The 20,092-nt window shown below is 43.8% G+C and overlaps 1 protein-coding gene across 1 annotated transcript in view; it reads left to right on the top strand.

The window, feature by feature from the left end:
• ARHGEF4 (Rho guanine nucleotide exchange factor 4) overlaps positions 1–20,092 on the top strand; it is a 203,940-nt gene that overhangs the window by 77,277 nt on the left and 106,571 nt on the right. The window contains exons 3-5 of the mRNA XM_088170536.1: positions 2,368–6,612; positions 10,397–10,735; positions 15,995–16,124. Coding sequence (XP_088026662.1) covers positions 2,368–6,612; positions 10,397–10,735; positions 15,995–16,124 — 4,714 coding nt within the window. The remainder of the gene's footprint in view (positions 1–2,367; positions 6,613–10,396; positions 10,736–15,994; positions 16,125–20,092) is intronic.

The raw sequence follows: 20,092 nt of genomic DNA on the forward strand, positions 1-20,092 counted from the left end.
GGAAATTCAGTGAACTCATGAATGTCAGCTTGACCACAGGTGAGCTCTAAGCCTCCCTCTTAGGCAGAGGACTTGGCTAGATTTGGTGGAAACTGAAATTTCCACATGCTCTCTCCTCAGAGGAGCCCCATCCCTGGCTACATCTGGTAGACATCTCATCCTCAGCACCACTGGGGCTTGTGTTCAGTCCTGGGCCCAGGGCAAGACTGATGGTTGGCATTAATTGCTGCCTTTCATACCTAGAAGCTGTTTCCTTATTTCCCACAGGTTGTGGGAGCAATTGTGGGGCCTCTGTTTCTGCTTTAAATGCATAATTTTGTATAGCTCCCATTAAAAATAATGAATGTGGGAGATAACAGCATGAATATCCTGACATAGCTATGTTTGGAATTATAGATAGAGCATAAGAGATTTCTGCCCTGATTAATTTTGCCATTTAATTCATAGTTATCCTTGAGGACAGTTGGGCATCTTCATTACTTTGCTTCTATTTGGCTGAACAGTTTTTCTGTTGGTTTCTTGCCACCTGTAAGGATTGAGTTCAGAGCAGTGTTGAGGAGGCAGAGCTGGCACTGCTGAGCAGCTGCTGCTGTGTGAGCCAACTGCTCACACGAAATGCTGCTCACATGAAATGCTGCTCACATGAAATGCTGCTCTGTGCTGCTCACATGAAATGCTGCTCACATGAAATGCTGCTCACATGAAATGCTGCTCTGTGCTGCTCACACGAAATGCTGCTCACACTGAAATGCTGCTCACATGAAATGCTGCTCTGTGCTGCTCACTGCTGGCCACTCCTGTCCGGGGACACCGGGACTTGCCGTTGTTGCAGGACCTCAATTACGTGTGTCACTGACTGCACACAGCAAAGGACACATTGCTCTGCTGCTTATGTGACTCGTGCTGCCACTGCAGTGCAATTTGATCAGGTTCAGAAGTGATTTTTGGACTTGTTTTGAAGTACTGAATTCTCCCTCTTGCCTCCTCCGTTCAATTTGTATTTTCCTTCTTCTGACAAGATAAATTACCAGTCTTCTTATTGAGAAATTCTCATTTGTAAATAACTCATGTCTTTCTTTTTCCAATTTACATGCTATGTTTTGGAGTCTAAAATCAGAAACTCTATGACATGTCCTTTGATGTGATTTGCAATTTGTCTTCCCATATGAGGACTCACATTTCCTCTGTGACAAAGCACCCTGTGAATATGACATGCAACTCAGGCTAAAGGATCTTGTCTTGTAGTTTGATGTATGCCAATCACTTGTGGTGTTTTTTGGTTTTCTTGTTTGATTTGGTTTGCTTTGACTTTGTTGGTTTTTTTTCTTTTCAGTAAAATCTTTCATGTTTGTTATCTCAGTTTTCAGATTTTAAAATATGCCAATCATTCTTATGAGGACTGTCACCTAACCTGGGCAAAGAGGCATCCAGTATTAGGGTTAAAGGCTGCCATTTATATTTATGTGGCATCTCATTCTAGATACGAATGGACTGAAGCTGGAATCAGCCAAGTATCTCAGTTGGGTGCATCTGTAGAACTGACAATAGCTGAACCTGAAGTTGACAGACCAAGTACTATTTTTACTTCAGGAAACTTTGAAGTCACTTGCCTGTGACTTCATTTTCTGCTTCAAAGTTGAGAGATATCCAGACTTCTATAAATGAAAAGGAGACTGAGGCTCTCCCAGGGTTACCTGTCTGTGACAAAACCATTTCCTAATACTGACTGTGGTTTTAATCCTTCTGCTCAGAGCCAATGATTTGGATGTGCTCTGATAATTAATCCATGTAGTGCTCCTGCTCCTGGTATAAGCCTTCAGGAAAATGAGATTTAAGACCTTTTTCACTTTTGGTCCAAGTTTTGGTATGGGTAATATCTGATTACTCAAGTCCAGTTATTCTGCATATATTTATGCCACATTTCTGTGGCATAAATTACATTAAATTACATTTCTGTAGCGCAGACACTAATAATTACTTCCCAGATTTTTCACATAAACCTCAGATTTGAAGATTTGAACTCATTGGAGTTTCTAGATCTACTGGCAAGGGATGATTTCCATTTGATGTATTTGAATGTGAAAAGTGTTTTGGTAATAGACTATGAAAGATATGGCCAATGTTTCTAGGCATTACCAAGAATAAAATTGTTACATATGCAAATGAAAAAAAGGTTAATTAAGAAACATTAATTTAAAAAAAAAGGCAAGAAATAGAAAGACCTCAGGACCATCAAGAAGTAAGACCTCGAGTATAACTTTCAAAGATGTCAGTATTATTGAATTGTGTTCTTTTCTAATAATAATTCATGTTACCCTGCTGCTGTGGGATATCATTGCTAAATCATTCTTTTTTGTTTATTCACAGACCCCTCAGCCAGTTGAAAACTACATCAGTGAAGGAGAGTTTGAAGACGATCTGAATTCTACCCCAAGCACGACCGAGCTGGAGGTACGTGGATCCAGCCAGGAAACAGATGAAGATTATTTTGAAACGGTGTCACATCAGAGTGGATCTTTGTCAGATGTAAAAACTGAGCCTTATGAGAGTGCATCAGACACAGAATCCCTTTCCAGTGACATAACTGGGAATGCTTGCTCAGATTCAAACTGTGTGTTTACTGAAAAAAAATCCCTGTGCTGTAATCTTCCCAAAGAAAAGGCAGAAACCTTCCATGGACTGCAGTGCTCCGGGCAACCAGAGTTCACCCAGCACCCACAGCTAGAATTGACCTCCAAAATAAAAGAAACACCAAGCAAAACTGAATTTTGCATACAGTTTGCAGAGTTAGAGGGTGAAGAATTTGGTGATGAAGAACTAAGGTTATCTAGTGATATTTCCACGACAGAGAGCCAAGTCTATGAAGAGGTCATTTTATCACAGACAAAGAGGGAGTCTGTGACAGCACTGCAGGGTAAGGCAGAGTTAGAAAGCAGCGAAGTGCAGTCCTGTACCGAGTCAGTGCTTACAGAAAACAATGCTGCAAGACTGAAGGAACATCCTGCGGTATTTCGCATTGCTTGTTGCAAATCAAACTCAGAAAGTTGTTTGATTTTTCCTGAGGTACAGCAGTTTTCCTTCCGGTCAGATGCAGCACCAAGCTCTAGTTTGCCTAATCTTCATTTTGAAACAAATGGACCCAACTGTAAAAGTGACACTGAGACATCTGACTGTAAGTGGGAATTAGAGTCTATGTCCAGTATAAAATGCAGCAGGAGGAATTCAGCCGACAGCGAGGACACTACAGGTAAAAGGACAAAACATGGAAGTACAGAGACCATGTTGACATCAGATTCACTCTTCTACCAGAGTTGCTTCAACCCAAAATCTCGGCTACCACACACAAGGTCAGAGATTACAGAAAGCAAAACGTGGCACAGTGTACCTGAAAATATCAGTGCTCAAAGTGAGACAGAATGTGTGGTGAGCTGTATTCACCCAACAGACAAATTTAGATGGTCATGTTCCAGAATACATCTTCAAGAGCTGGATTTTGAATACACCTGGAAAAACTTAGGAAGGGTAACTGCTGTAAACTCTGAAAAGGATATAGAAAGAGAGAGCCAATTTGATATAAAAAGGTCTCTTCTTGATACTGAAACAGACTCGAAGGAATGTCAGGTTTCTCAACCAGCAGCCTCTCCTCAGTGCATTGGTTATTATTTGCACTCTAAATCAGAGACATGTGGCCTTAGCCCAGAGCCAGCTGGTACTTGTGCTGACAGCTTAACATGGAGTGATGCTTGTGAGGGCAATCCAAACCAAAAGGAGACATCCTCTCTCCTGGATTGTGATCCAGTGATCATAAACAGTGAGGAGCTTACGCAAAACAATGAGTACAAAGCTGAAAGAGATCTGGAAGCAAGCAGATTCCCATGTAAGACTGATGTTGGATTGGACACTGGTGACACTGAAAACCCTGCAGTTTCTCATGCAGGTGTTCCTGCTGCTGTGGAAAGCAGAGATTGTGATTGTTCTGTAAACTGTGTTTCCAGCAGTGGAATACAGCACAAAGGTTTGAAGGAGAATGGCCTTGAATCTGAACTGTCAGATACTGAGATTGTGGCAGGAAAAAGATGGGCAGATGATTCTTCTAATCTTGGCTTTGGTTGGAAAGTCCTGGAAACTGCAACGCAAGCAGATGGCAGTGACAGAGGGGCAGAGCATGGAGAGTCAGTGCAGCAAAATACAAGTTGCAAAACTGGTGCCTTAAGGAACCACTCAGAGCTAGGAACAAATGAACATCCTACTCATAAAGGAGAGGATGAAGAGAGTGTCTTTGCTCTTGAAAGGACTTCCAGATCAGATTATATAAGGCAGGGGAGGGATTTAAAGACTATTCCAGAATTAAAGCCTGCCCTAATTATAGTCTCTGTAGAGGAGAGAGGATTACAGTCCAAAACACTGAATGATAACCTTCCTACTGAAGTGGTAGCTGAAACAGTGGGAGATGTAGTGAGCAAGGATTTGATGTCTCCTCATACTGTCAGTAGAGCTCATGACGAGCCAGAGAGAGTTCTGAGTGAAAGCTGTAACTGTGAAGAACAAATTCTGGCCACCCATCCCATTCCTGGCAGTGCAGAGGTACTCTCTGGTAGGGATACAGCTGAAGTAAAAACAGAAATTTCAGAAGAGAAAACAGAAGCAGTTTCATCTTTTGGGTTCACCTTTAGTAACTCTGCAGCAGCAAGTGCAAAAGTGGAATTCGGGAATGTTGCTGTACCGCTAGACAGTGATAGAATTATTGCAGAGAGTCAGACAGATCCATGTGAAAAATCACTTCTAAAACCCCCCAGTGGAAGCAGTGTGAAGGTCTCTGAGGAAGAGCCCTGCAGAACAGGGACACTGGTGTCTGGTGCAGTGACACTGGAGACCAGCAGCAGTGGAAGAAGTTTGTGTCAGGGAGATGGTTCTGGTGTCAGCCTTCAAGGGCCCAGCATTGTCTCTGGACAAGCAGTAGGCAGGCAAGGGAAGGAAAGCTGTAATGGCTCAAAGGAAGAAGCAGGGATTTGTGAAGAGCCCTCTCCTAGGGAAGGAAAGGAGGGCTCTCCTGCAGAAGACACCTCTAGCCCCAGCAAAGACAGTGCACTCAGTCTGGATGTGTCTGATGTCTTTGATGAGTCTCTGAGCAGGGAGACCCACAGCACTTTCATGCTGGGCCTGGATAATGTAAGCTCCTGCAGCACTAACAGCGAGGAACTGGATGAGAACTCATCCCACACCCTGGGAAGTAACAGCAGTCTTCATAAAGCTGTACAAAAGCCAGCAAAGAATGAGAATAGCGGGAAAGCTTCCAGGTTTTTAGTATTCTCAAAAATGACATCTTCCAGAAAAACTAAGCCTGCCTCATTGGAAAATCAAGGAAGCAGCAGCATCTTTGGCAGCAAGGCAAAGATAGAAGAACTGGATATTGCAAAAGATGATGAAGACACTGCAAGTTTACTGTCTTTCAAAAGTTCTTCATCTGGTTTAGTCTTCCACAGGAAGGAAAGTTACACCTCTGAGTACTCCGATGATGATGATTTATTTTATGAGAGACCTGCAGGATTATTCAACAGGCTGAGCCTGAGGAAGGCCTCTGGGTCTGGTCGGATACTGATGGAAGATGGAGATCGACAAGTTTCAGGTTCATCTGAAAACAATGACAGTGAACCTGTGGAGCATACATGGATTAGAAAATCATTCCCTGAAAATGAACACAAAAGAAACAAAACCCCCGAGGGTAAGAAGTTCAGGACAAGGTTGGCCTTGGCACACAAATCCCTCTCAAGCTTATTCGAGTCCAAATGCCCAGAAAAGGAAAACACTGAGCAAAGCTCAAAAGCATCAGTGAAAAATGAAAAGGAGAAAGCCAAACTTCGCCAGAGCGCCTGGAAAGCTTTTCTAAAAAGCAAGGAGGCAGATGGACTAAAAAGGCCTGTCTTAATAGGTTTATCATCCACACAGGAGAGTCTTAATGCAACCAGTGGCCACATGTTAACACCAGTAGAGCGACAGCATAGTTCCAATGGGCACACCTTCTTAAAAACAGAAACAGATAATGGCTCCTCAACAGAATCCAGCTACTTTGACAGCTCTGTGGAGCCTGTTCATGCCTCTTCACCTACACGTATGTGGAGAAGACGAATACAGTCCCATGACTTGGGTATCAGATACTCACAGAGTTCAGACTGTGATGAACAGCAGGAGGTTCTGAGCAACAGTTTAAATACTTCTCTAGAGGAATACTGGATGAAATCTCCATATAGCCCCACTGACTTGCAGCTGGCATTTAGTCAGCCAAGTCCATCATGTCCCCAGCTCTCAAATTCTGATGGTAAAGACATGCCTTGTAGGCCCATGAGTCCCAAACCCCAGAGTCCACGATCCACTTCTCAACACAGGAACTTCCGTTATCCTGGGCGAGTATCCGCCACTTCCATGATCTCTCTTGGGAACAGCTCTGGAGTGGAAAGCAACCTGGAGGCTCCTGAGAGACCAAAGACACTGAAACCCAGAGGAAGTCTCTTACACTCGTTGGATGACTTCCAGAGGGATGACAGTGGCATAAGCAGTCAGTCCCAGATCAGCTTAAATACAGCTTCTTCCATTAGTGACATGCTCCGGGATGAGGTGAGTTTCTGTCAGGGAATGATCAGGGGATGGTTTGGTTTGCAGTCTTTTGCTTTGCTATGGTTTAGGAATTCCAGTGAAACTCTTCAATGGCTCATTGATTAGATGAGTGCATAAATATTCCTCTTGGTCTAGGATAGATAGCACTAGTCATTCTTTCTGTTTCTGTTCAAGAATATATGAATGGATGTGCTCTTAGAGGGAGGATTTGCTACAAAACCCCAAAGGAATAGAGCAATCACAGTTCCATTAAAGTTTGTACAGACATCATCCTGCATTCATCTCCAGTTTTAAACTGAGTTTTACTCCTCCTAAGGCAGAATTAAGACTTGTAATTGGTGTATAGTAAATAAGTTTCTCATTGTGAAAGGCAATAAAGAAATCAATACCTATGTCTAGCAGTCACCTGTTAAGAAGTAAAATCACTTTCTTTAGACAATGACTAGCTAAAGACACATGATCTTTGGAAGTACCATGTATTTTTTGCAGTCACCATGAGTATTCTTTGGTAGCTACTAGAAGTCCTTTTCTGCCTTTTCTACAACAGACAGAAACCACCCCCCCACTCCACCCTAGGCAGAAGACTCAGGGACTCCTTTTCATGTTGTATTTTGTTCTAATCCAGGTAACATTAAATTCTTGGCATAGGCTGAATCTCACGGAACAGATTGGATCTTCAGTAGGGATTTTGTGATTGGCTGAGACCTCTAAAAGCAGAGACTTCCTCCATCAGTAGGCTTTTAATCCCAGAGAGGATTTCCCAAGCTGTAAGTGGCTGGGAGCTGAGAAATCTTTCAGTGGCTCAGCACAACCCCCAGAGTGACTGAGACTGAGCTGTAGCTGAGGCCCCAGAACATGCCTTGACCATGCTACTTTTCCAGTATTATTGCTGATGAGTTTTGACATTAAGAAATAGGCGAATAAAATTTTTGAGCAGATTGTCAAAAGTGAGAATGCATGAACTTTTGCATACCACAAGCAGAAAATTATCAGAGGGTTCATGAATCTGGAGCTGCTTGATCACTTCACAACAGCTGAGAGCTGCTTGTGTTCAACTCATATGAGCCTCCTACAGCTTTTGCTGCTGTTGCCTTTTGCCTCTTACATCTCAGCTTATATTAAACCTTTAAGATACTCTCCAAGATGGTCTTATCCTACCCTTTCTCCAATTTTTTTTTACAGAAACTCCCAATTTTTTGTACATAAACAAAGATGGGCAGAACCATGGCTTTATCTAGCCAAATGTTGAAAACCTCCATTGCTGAAGGTTTCTCACTGCCTCTCTGGGAAACATATTCCTTGAGAAAATTTTTTTTCCTAATACCCAACAAGAACTTTCCAAGCTGCAGTTTCTGGCCACTGTCTTGCGGCATTATCTGGCACTACTGAGAATAGTCTGGATCCATCATCTCTGTAAATACAAAATTGTTGGTGACTGCTCTTATATTGCCTTTTGTGTCCCCCTAACAGCTTGGAAAATCCCAGCTCTCTCAACCTCTCCTCACATATTCCCAGATGAAAATGTTTTGGTTGATTGGCTTGGGGTTTTTTCTCTAAAGCTGTCTGGAATCCAAAGAAGTGTTTGGGTAGAAGTTTGAGAAGTGAGGGCTGTAGTATCAGAATTCCAGGGGGAAAAAGAATTAGCTTTATTCCCTTCTGTGCTTAGCTTTACTTGAAAATCTTTTGTTTCATGGGCACCAGCTTAGCCTACAAGCTTAATCCTGGACACTGCATTCCAAACAAGAGAGTGCAGCCTAGGAAAAAGCAAGAGACTTGGGCTGTACACACTGTCAACAGATGAAGCCTCTCAGAGGATGAATAAAATCATTGACCTGTAAATTACAGCTCAAAAGAACATCTAGAAAAGAGTGTGGAGATGAGGCATGTGTAAAGCCTTGAAAAGGCAAGCCCACATGCTATAATGTAACCACTAGGAGAAAATAAATAATTACTTAAATTGATTGCTAGATTAAATTATTCAAAGAAAACCATTAAAAATTTAAATAGTATCTAAGACATATAAAAGCAGTTTAATTTTCCTGATTCTTCTGGAGGCTGCAGATTATGATATCTGAAATTGGACAAATGCAGCTGGAGCCTAGAAATTAATGCAAATATTCCAGCTTTCAAAACACAACATCTAATCTATTAAAATAGATAGTGCTTTGTTCATTTCCATTTTCAAGACATTGTGAAATGAAGTAGAATTGCACCCTGCATTTTTTAAGCAAAGATGTATTTTCAGGAATCTCTGAAAACACAACAGATTTTGGGCAAAGTGTATTTGCAGTGTTAAGTCTTTCCAAAATAATTATCATCTATACACTAAGGATGGCCATCCTTATGCTGCTTCCTAAAGAGGTCATAAAATTCAGTTTACTGATGAATTTGAAGAAAAGTCCTTTTCTGTTCCACATGAGTAAAGACCTTAGTGCAAACCATATCTGTAATAGTGAAGCTCTTGAGCTCACTTCCCATTGTGCCCTCCAGGATGGGGATTTGTATTTATGCCCCAGCCCCAGGTATTTTTCCAGTTGTTTCAGCATTATCTCTGTTATTTCTGTGCCAAACTGCACTGGACCAGCTCTCCCTGGACACCTCTGGCTACCACTCAGGTAAGTGACTCACCTGAGCCTGCTGGACACTCCAGCCCCCCTCTCATTACCTGCTAATGGTTAACATTCTTCAGGTTTCATCCAGGACAAAGATTTTATGCTGAAAACAGCAAGACAGAACCATCACCAGTTTGCCCATCTGCCAAGCCCTTCACTACATGTTTGCTTTATCTCTTCATGGCACGATTTTATTTGCATAATTGTGTTACTCAGCAGGCAAGAGCAAACCGTCCTAAAATGTCCCCTGTTTGGAATTCACACATTCTTCTCCTTGCTCCTGTCCAGAAAGGTGGGGTTAGGCACAGAACACCTTTTTCACAGAATCTATTCTTTCCAGACTGTGGCATCTCTTACCACGGGCAAAGAAGAATTGACCTGGAATTGTTGGTCAGTTGAAAATAGATAGGAAGTGCCTGTGATGGTTTGAGGGTTGTTTTATTTGAGTTCTTCAAACGATCTGTGAGAAACTGGACAGATACTATTGTCAGGACACAGCACTTTTTTGTCCTGAGACACTTGAGTTCACTCATTCCCCACTGTTGTTATCTTCTACCTTAAATAGTTTTGATTCTTACACTGATGCTACATGGAGTAGTAGCTGGTTGCCTCAGGGCACACATGATTTCAAGTTGTTCTAGTATAAAAGCTGTAATTTTGTGCAACCACTCAAATGGGAGTGAAGGGCAAAGCTGTGCTATTCCTTACTCTTGGCCCAGCATCAAGCAAATCAAATGGATAGTGTAAAGAGCACATCAGGAAGCACAGGGTTTAATATATCAGACCTGCAGGCATCTACGAAGCCTTTTCACATTGTATAACTGAAGTACAGTTGGAAAACCAGAAACAGACAAGAGGTCATTTTTCTATTTTCAGACATATTGTCTGTCTTTGTAAATAATATTATAGAGACCGAGTGACCTAAATCCTGGTGGTAATGTCAGTGTGATATGCCATCTAAAATGTGGGTGAACAGGGCCCTGTCCTGTGCACAGGGAGTGTGTATTGCACCCTCAAAGGACAGCAGAGCTGCTGCTTCAGGGTGGAGTGCTCCTAAGAGTTTTCTTCTGAGTTATTCTGTGGCTGAATAACCGAGCTTTGCCGTCTTCTGTTCAAACTGACTTGAAGCAAACAAAATTTCCATCCACCAAACCCTGTGTGTTCACCTGCAGTTTGTAAAACGGGAGCCTAAACAGCCATGTCAAACAGCACCTGAAAAGAGGCCAAATAAGAAATGGGATCCCCACTGCAAAAGGAGACCCCCCCGGGGTCCACCGTGCCCACGCCCTGTCTCCAGCCTGGAGAGCCCAGCCCGGAGGCTCTCCTGCCTTGCTCCAGATGGAAAAGCCAAGGAGATTCCAGAGAGGAGGAGGAAGAGACCCAAACCCCCCTATAAGTGCTTCAGCTTCGATGATGTTTGGATGGAAAGGAATCAGAAAAGGAAGCTAGAGAAGGAGACACAGCCAGAGGGAGGGGTTCAATTGCAGCATCTCCCAAAGGACCCCTCAAAAGTAAGAAGCCATTCACCCACCTCCTCGTTCCCTGGCACTGTCTTCCTCTCTGCTCCAGCTGCTTCTCTCTGCTCTCATCATATTCCTGTCCTGACACTTTGTCTGGTACCACTTCTGTCAGCATTTCTGTGGGCCTGGTACTCTGTGGCAACTGCTGAAACACTAACTGGTCCTTTAGTGATGATGTCTGAAGGTGGGAGGTTCCTCAGCTTCTGTAATCGAACAGTTCATGACCTGTGAGATGCTGGAAATAGAATGCAAGAGAATCAGGTTGCTTTGTGAGCTGAGTGATAGGGAGGGCAAGGAGCAAATCAAAGTTTCCTTAAATCAATATAAATTAAACTATTGAAATCTCATTCTGTGCCCTGTGGTGTTGCTGTTTAATAACAGACTTCTAAATTAGACTTCCCTTGTATCTGAGGCCAACTCCACAATTCCTACGGAAGCAAATTCCTGCTGTGAAACACTTGAGAGAACATTGCCATTGGATTTTTAGCTATTAATATTCTCCTCTCCACTGAGGGAGACTTTTAGTTCAGCATTATGATTGCTTGTGAAAAACTTTGTGGCTGTTGTGACTCACACTGATGGCATCTGTTACTTTTGGATCCAGAGCCAGGGTCTGTTCCCTTCAGGGAGAGTCACAAATCTCTATCCAAGAGCCAAAATTAGCCTTAATACATAAAAAAGAACTTCTGGGGAAAAAGGACATGAGATCAAGGGATGCTCTATGAAGCCTCTCACGATAATATTGAGAAAGTTTCTGATCAAGCTTGAAATCAAATAAAAGTTTTCCTCAGGGGTTTCTGTTTTGGTCTGTTATCTGTATTTGTTTCCTTTTCTCTTTGTTGTCCTGGTTGCCTGTTCCTCGTTGTTACAGTAAAATGACAATTTTGGAGAGGAGATGGGGCCTCAGTAGTCCTATCACCACTTCAGAATATGCTTGAGCTTATGTGCACAGATAGTTCTGTGAGTGGTGAAGAGGAAACATTGGCCTGCCCACTATGGCTAGCTCAGAGAAAACCTGTCCACCCGGGAGAGCTCCCATCACACTGACAGACACCTGGGACAGCAAGGCAGACCAATCCCAGAAAGAGGGTTTCTGAAAAACTGCCCTCTTCCCTTTTCTCAAGGAAAGAGCCTAAAAATCTGTGCTATTTTTTATGAGTCGAGCTCTTCAACACAAAGTTCTGCTGGTTGCTGCATGGATGGGTGCTGGATATGATTCTCTGATGTGATTCCCACTCCCAGTTCAGTGAGGATGCTTCCCTGGCTCACCTCCCTACTACCTGTCTAATGGAGACAGTAAGTAATGCTCTTGAGGCTTGTGTATGTTAGGACAAAAAAAAAATTAAGAATCAATGACTTGGGTTACTTTTCTCTCTTGGTGGAAGTTGTGAGTGCTTAGTGCTGTACAGGGATGAGGCAGGCTAGTGAAAGTCAGTGCCTGGCTTACACAGGGACTAACAGAAATCAGAACTAGTTCTCACAATTCCTCGACCAGCATGGGTAGTGATGGAAATCTAGCCCGTGCTGCAGGGCATGTGGGCCAGCACTGAGACCATTAACGCTGCTAAGAGGAGTGACCAGTTGCCTCAATAGCTTCCCCTGCAGCCATCAGATTACACAGCTTGAATGCTGTCTGCTTTGCTGATTGACTGCACATTTGGAGGCTGCCAGAAAACAGCTTCTCCTTTAAGCATTTCCACCCTTATTTTCTGGTGCAAACTTACCTCAATTTCAATCAGCTCTGTGATGATTTGCAGCTGCCCCTGTGCCCACTGAGGTCCCTCTGAACATCACCTGCCCGGGGGCTTTTGGGACTGAGTTCAGTTTTCTGCTTCATCCTTCTCTGGGTAGAAGTGTGTAGGTAGGTTCGGGGTTTACTGTTCCTGTCCATTTGTGTCATGTAGGTTATTGACACTTTAATCTTTGTGGGCAGGCCAAGAAAGCAAAATGCTGGTTTATTGAGAGGACTGTGGGGATTCAAAGGCTCTTTTTTATGCCCTGTAACTGAATTTATTGCCCTGTGCTTTTTATTTATAATAGTAATCACACAGTTTACTTATCATATTATTTTATTCTGTCTTTGCAATGCTCTAGTCCTGTAATAGTGCTGATTTATTCATATTCCCAAGTGTCTTGGGAGTGCTGTCACAAGCTGCAGTGTTTGAGGGCAGTTTTAGAAGGATGCTGAATCCCTTTCCATAAGAAGGAACAAACTCTCACAAAAGAAGCTCTGTAGGATGTTTATTGTCTGTTATAGTTTTGTGACTGTATGGGGCTTTGGAGAGCTGAAATTACAAGTCTGATGTTTTCTGACATGGCTGCCTTGGGATGTGTGGCTTCTGTTGTGACAAGTCACTCTGTATTAAGTCAAGATCAGGTCTGCCCACAAGGTGATGTAATGCTGCAATATTGGGGAAAGAACTTAATGGGGCAGAGCAGAGAGGAATTCTTGATTATTCAAGGGCTGATTTCTGATGTACCACTATCATTCAGAACAATGTGCAGAGAGGAGCAATAATGGAAATATAAGGCTACTCTGAGGGCTGGTAATTGAGATAGGGAAAAATGGACAAACAATGAAGAAACTACCTATAAACTAAAAAAACTAAAAAATCAAAACCATTTAAAATGCCACTTCCAAACGATTTTATATATACTGTGGATTTTATTTTGCTTAGGTCCAGTAAGCTGCTCTACTTCCTTAAATGGGAACAGCATGTGTAAATTCCCAGTAAACTCAAAGCTTGACCCAGCTGTCCCTTATAATGAGATGCTGCAGTAACAAGCTGAGCAGCTTCTGATCTTGGGCCTTAAAGTCTTAATACAACACCCCCCATGCTGGCCACCCCAAGGGGAAGAGCCAAAACATAGCTGTGGATGAATCTATATTCTTTTGCTTGTCCATAGGCTTTGCCCTTCACATGGTGCTGGGTTTCAGGCTGTAGCCTGGGGTCCTCTTGCTTGTTTTTAATGCAGGAGAAGTTCCCTAACTGCAGCAGAGACAATGCCCCAAACCACTGACATATGGAATGCTGTAATGGCAATGGGCTCCGTTTTGGGAATTATTTTTGTTCTGAGCTGCCTGTCTATTGCCATCCAGTGGTTTCCTGTTTCGACAAAAACTTTAAAACCTGCCTCTTAAGCTTGATGCTTCTTGAGTGCATAGCAATAGGAGGCAGACATGGCTTCTACATGTATTTGTTTGAGCACAGTTTGTGCACTGCCAAATTAGAGAGATTCCTAAAAGGCCCATCAGGGGGCTATACCCAGAGGGGGTATCGTGCAGAAAAAGCTCTTTTATTTTGAAAGAGAAATGAGAAGCAGTGAAAAATAGATCTTCAGCTCATTGCCCTGAATATGACTTCTGAAAATTTGATTTTACCCCATCCAAAATGAGAGAAAATGAAGTTTTGTTGTGTGGTACCACAGTTATGAGCACCATGGACAACTCAGATAGACTTTAAGAGGGAAATGAACACACTTTGAGGAGGGAATTTAATGAGAAAAGTCTCCCCCCAAAGTGCACCTGATAAGGCATGGATATACAGCAGAGACCCAGCCTCTGCCAGGGACTGAACTGCTGCGCCTAAGAGCATAGAAATAACCTCTGGAACCTCTGGCAGAAAATACAGGAGAGATCATCTTCACTTTGATCTGCTCCCTCATTTCTCATCCTCTCTCTTGTAGGTTACTAACACTGCTGAAAATGCTTCTTCTCCTGAGTTAGGGTTGTACAGGCCTGGCTTCCATGCTACAGGAATCAAATGATGCCAAAATTTGCTCTGATTCTTATTAATTCCCAGGAATTAATAAGAATGAAGCCTGTGGTTGTAACAGCCTTAGGCCAAGGTTCTGCTTTCTAGTCTTAAACAGAACAATAATGCTTTCTATACCCTTTCATGTAAATAGCCTAGACTTTACCCTTGACATTTTCAGAGTTATGGCTCAGTAAACTTGATTTTCATTTCACCAGAAGAGCCTGTGCTCCCACTGGGTCTTTGCTGCAACTTTTCTAGAAAGACAGGCACTGATCAGGTTATTTGAACAGGGTTCATGCTATCCCTCAAGAGATGGTGATTTGTGCCAAAGTATTGGTGGTGTTCTCTTTATTTTAGGAAAGTTGAGTCCAGGAATAAAGAAGCAAACGAGGCATGGAGCAGCAGTACTCTCAGCTGTGTGAGCAGTGTGTACTGATTAGTTTTGGAAGGAGGGTTTGGCTAATGGTCATTACAGGAGAGGTTTCAGCATCAAGGCTGGTCAGCAGACCTTCTGCTGATGGGACATACTGTGGGCTGGTGGGGAGAGGGAAAGGTCCTGGAGAGATTGCTGGAGCTCAGTATGTCAAGTTCCTGGCTCAGTGAAGGATGGATATGCTGTAACTGAATGTCAGTGGCAAAAGGAAGGGGCAGTAGTGATAAAGATGAAAAACTGGCTCTGCTCATGGGAACAGTGATTACTGACCACCTGATCTCCCAGTCACTGTTTTCTGTGTGTGGCAGCCACAGGAGAGGAAAGAGAGAAAAGGAAAAAGGGATAAAAGTATACCTGCAGCATGCATTAATTACTACATTCTTTATTAGAGGCAGTGAGCTATGTGTATGTATCTCTATGTTTTCCCCTTTAGACCAGCAAAAGTTATTAATTCAATGAGATCTGGCAGTGGTATAGAGTTTTCAAAGTTTCATTAACTTCTATAAGTTTTATAAAATCAATCAGCCAGGCAGAAAGGAGTGTGAGAATTCTTACTTGTACCTTTAGCTGAAGAGAAGAATGTTGTTATCCACACTCTGGTTGGGGACTGATACTAATAAATATCTGAAGGCAAAAGCTTGATTTTCATGTTAAATACCAGAAGAGGACCTGTTAGTCCCAAAGCTGCAGGGACAGTTCTGTAGCTGAGGGGATGACTCGTTGTAGTGATATTCTTCCCCCCCCTGCCCCCCACTAGAAACACTGCCTAGGAAGGAGGGAAACTTTCTGTGAATGGAGGTGTGTGTATTGTATGTGAAGTATGAATCCAGTACCTACTTATCCACTTATGTTCTTATCACCTTGCAGTTTTCCTTGCCTTCTCACTGTTTTCTAACATTTCCAGCCATAACCATCCATGTGTGTCCACTAATGTACTGCTTACTTACCTGGGCAGGTACCAGAGGTGGGAAGAGGTGCTCTGGGATCAATGCAATATTTTGTCCTATGGGCTGTCTAAACTTAATGTTTGTTGCCTTTGTTTTCCCTGTCCTGTTGCAGGCTGGAATAAGTCCATCCATCACATCTCCTGTTGCCTTTGACATCCTGCCACTGAAGCTGCATGCGTTTTCAAAGAGCACTCCAACAGGCCTGGACTGCGTGGGCTGGCAACGGCGAGTCTCTGCTCCTGGTGTGTACCACTGTCCTGCCTGCTGTGGGTGATGAGAGAGTTAACTTCTGGTTTGTTGGGTACCACTGTCCTGCCTGCTGTGGGTGATGAGAGAGTTAACTTCTGGTTTGTTGGGTACCACTGTCCTGCCTGCTGTGGGTGATGAGAGAGTTAACTTCTGGTTTGTTGGGTACCACTGTCCTGCCTGCTGTGGGTGATGAAAGAGTTAACTTCTGGTTTGTTATGTACCACTGTCCTGCCTGCTGTGGGTGATGAGAGAGTTAACTTCTGGTTTGTTATGTACCACTGTCCTACCTGCTGTGGGTGATGAAAGAGTTAACCTCTGGTTTGTTGAGTATGGAAACTGTGATAAGCATTCTAACCTGTTTATGATGATTGCTGCATCCATGTCTGAGCAGAAATCTGTTTTAGAGTTGAATCTTTCATGTGCTTTTCATGTTCAGGTTTGTTTTCTCCCTGAGTGGATAAACAGAGTGCTGTTTAAAGGCATAGTCAGCTTTTTAGTGTGGAGGAGATCACTCGTAGCAATGATAGTGTGCTTGATGTAGAAATGTGTTGTCTCGTGAGAACTCTGTCTCACCTACGATGACACCACCTTTATCACATTTGAATTAGATTTTTGCAGATGAAATAGACTCTGCCTCGTGTTTGCTTGAGAGCACTACAGTGGGTATGGTGAGGTTCCTCTCAGGTTGCTAATTAGGCACTAAAGCAACTAAATGAGCCTCTAGAGACAGAAGTTTCCTGTACTTTAAATCCCCTTAAAGAACAAGTATGCTGTGTTTCCATGAGGAATGCACATGAAGTATCATGTCTACTTCATTTCTGATGACTGACACTTTCTCAGAATTAAAATGTAAGTTGCACAGATTATTAAGCTGTGAGACATATCTTTGCCAGGTTTTTAAATTCTCTATCTGACAGCAGCTGCCCGAACACTGCAGATATCTCTATCACAGCACTTTGGGCTGGAATAAAGAAAACAGAATGCAGAGAAGTTGTTGGGCGGTTAGGAACCTAGCCAGGAAAAGCCAGCCACAGTTGGGTGCCAAACTGCCATTTCTGCCTCACGAGGTCTCTGTACCATCGATTAAACCCTGCTGGAGTTACCTAATTAAGGGACAATAACATTGTACTAATTACATCAGAGTTGAATGGTCATAGTATTTTGTCAAGCAAAACTGGTTTGCTTGGTGCAGCTCATGCACAGAGTCACAGGGCTTGATCTGGAAATGAGAAAACTATTTATTATTGTGGTGTTGAGAGCCTTGCCTTTGCTCTCTCACCACTGAGGGCTTTGATCACTTGCTGTCACAAGCATCTGGTGCTGCCCCAATGCTTAGGACCAGCTCCCTGACTGCATTAAAAAAGCTGCAGCTTTACTCCTTGGAAATCCCAGATGGAAACCCATCATTGTCAAGTTGTCTGTGCATCTCTGACATTAGCTGAAATCCCTGAGCACTGCTGTCATAGAAGGACATTCTGAGTCACAGCTGAGACAAATTTCATGGTAGTTCCCACCTGGGACATGAGGGAGTTAAAAAATATGTATGAATTTCTGAGGGTGAATAGGGGAAGTAAATGTATGCAGACTGACCAGCTGGCAGTGGTGTAGGTGCTCATGTGCTGTGTAGAAATGGGGCCTGCAATCGGAATCATCTGTGATTCACACAATATTCCTGAGATAGAAATTCTCAAGGTCTGGGCTTAGGTCATGGTATGAAATTCACTGAGGAAATGCAGCAAAACAAATGAAATAGAGCAGAATCCTTTTTCCACCACCAAAACCATGTTCCTGGGGAGGGAAACTGCTGGAAAGAGGAAGCAGTGGTTTTTCTACCACAGCCATGTGTCTTAGCTGCTGCTTGTGGGCTTCATTTGAAGCATTCTGGGGGAGAAGAATGTGGGCACGTGTCCTGCCTGTGGTAGGATGTGGATGAGAAGAAAACTGCAAGTTACTGAAGTGATGCTCTGCAGCTGACGGATCAGTTTTAAGATTGGCTATGTCCTTGAGGCAGCTGTAATGCAGCAGAATGCCCTCCTTGATTCTTGCACAGCTTTGTTGTGATACCTGTTGTTTTTTTACAGAGCTGTAGGGCATGAAAAATAAATATACATAAATGGTCAATTCATTTAATCTAATTTTAAGATTTCAGACTCCAAGGCTGTAACTTCATGTGTTAATGATCCCAGTCTATGCTTTAGTCATAAAAGAAGTCAGATATAAAAGTACTATGCAATATGCAGTGCTACTAGATACTTCCATGTTGAAAATAGGGATAGATAAAACCTGCACCCAGTCACCTTGTGCAGGGAATGCTGTAGAGGCTGTAAGGGATGGAGTATGGAGGCATCTCTAGTTCTGCAAGTATGAAATGATGGCTGTGATGGTCCCAGCCCAAAACGTGCCATGCACAGCTCTCAGACTGTCATGAGTCTGAGACAAGACTGGGGACAAGAGCTGGGGACAGATTCAGCTCAGGCTGCGTGGTTTTTTGCTGGAACAGCACGAGTGCAGAGAAATTTCATTTTGATGCTGTATCTGCTGTGCTCGTCGCGCTCCTCTCGGCAGTCAGAGCCCTCGCGGAATGGGGCAGGCTCCGAGCTGTCCCCCGCTGTCCTCTGTGCCCCAGCCCTTGCGGAGCTGGGCGGCACCGGCAGGTGGCTCTGAGCACTGGGAAATGCGGGGCTGTGCCCGGTGCGCTGTGCCCGGTGCGCTGTGCCCTGTGCGCTGGGACGGGCACAGCGCGAAGCCCCCGCCGGGGCAGGTGGGGCTGAGCGCCCTCCAGCACAGCCGTGCACACACACACACACACACCCACACACACACACACACCCCCAGGGCAGCGCAGCTCCGTCCTGTTCAAACACCAGCAACACTTAAATAGCTCGGAACAGTTTTCTTGGCTGCATGTCAGCAGGTAGCGTTGGTGAATATCAAGTGTCTTTCCCCTATAGTTCACAGAATATTCTGATTTGGAAGGGACCCAAAAGGATCCTCAAGTCCAACTCCTGGCCCTCCCCAGGAGCCACACCATGTGCCTGAGGGCCTTTTCCAAATGCTTCTTGGACTCTGGCTGGCTGGGACCACTGCAATGAAAACAACTTTTCCTAATATCCAACCTAAACCTCCCCTGACACAACTTCAGGCCATCCCCTCGGGTCCTGTCACCAGAGAGGAGAGTCTGTCCCTCTGCTTCCCCTTGTGAGAAAGTCTGACTGCAGTGAGGTTCCCCCTCAGTCTCCTCCTTTTCTGGTTGTTTGGGTATTCCCATGTCTTCATTTTTACCCTTCAGTATATTCCTTACTGCCAGTTTGGGAAGCAAGCCACTTCCTAAAGTAGATATGGGAATGCTTTTCTGCTTTTTGGCCACCTCTGAAGACCTTTAGACACCGGTATTGCACCAGGGAAGGGGTGGGAGTGAAGGACCTAATATGTCCTAGAGTCAGCAGTAGCAGGAGAACGAGGCTTTGGGTTAAAGCAGTGGACCAGCATGCTTGTCTTTTAGGCTATGAGACCTATCTTCTCCTTCCCCATCTCTCCTGAGTCTGATATTTGTTTCTTTATAAACTGAAGACTGCCTAGAACTGGGGATGTTGCTGGGAAGCTGTTTGGGCAGTGGCTGCAGCTGTGAGAATGTAGCTGCAACAGGAGATGGGCAGCTGTGGGTGTGGGAGCCACCAGCCCACGGGCCTGGAGCAGAAGGAACATTCAGGGGAGATGCTGCTGTTTCTGAGCTTTTCCATAGGGACCTTCCAGCAGGAGGCAATCACAAGGTGACACAGTGACAGACACAGGTAATTGTCTGAGATCTGGAGTTTCTTGACATCCCTGCTCTCACTGCTATCCCTGCCTCTCAGGACACGGATATTCTATTCTATTCTTGTGCCAGTTACCTTTTCCCAGATGTTTCTCTCATGTTTCCTCTCAGAGACTCTGAAACTTTAGGATAGAGATAAGGACAGGG

The sequence above is a fragment of the Sturnus vulgaris genome, chromosome 10 (genome assembly GCF_052056855.1).
Source record: "Sturnus vulgaris isolate bStuVul1 chromosome 10, bStuVul1.hap1, whole genome shotgun sequence".
NCBI lineage: Eukaryota > Metazoa > Chordata > Aves > Passeriformes > Sturnidae > Sturnus > Sturnus vulgaris.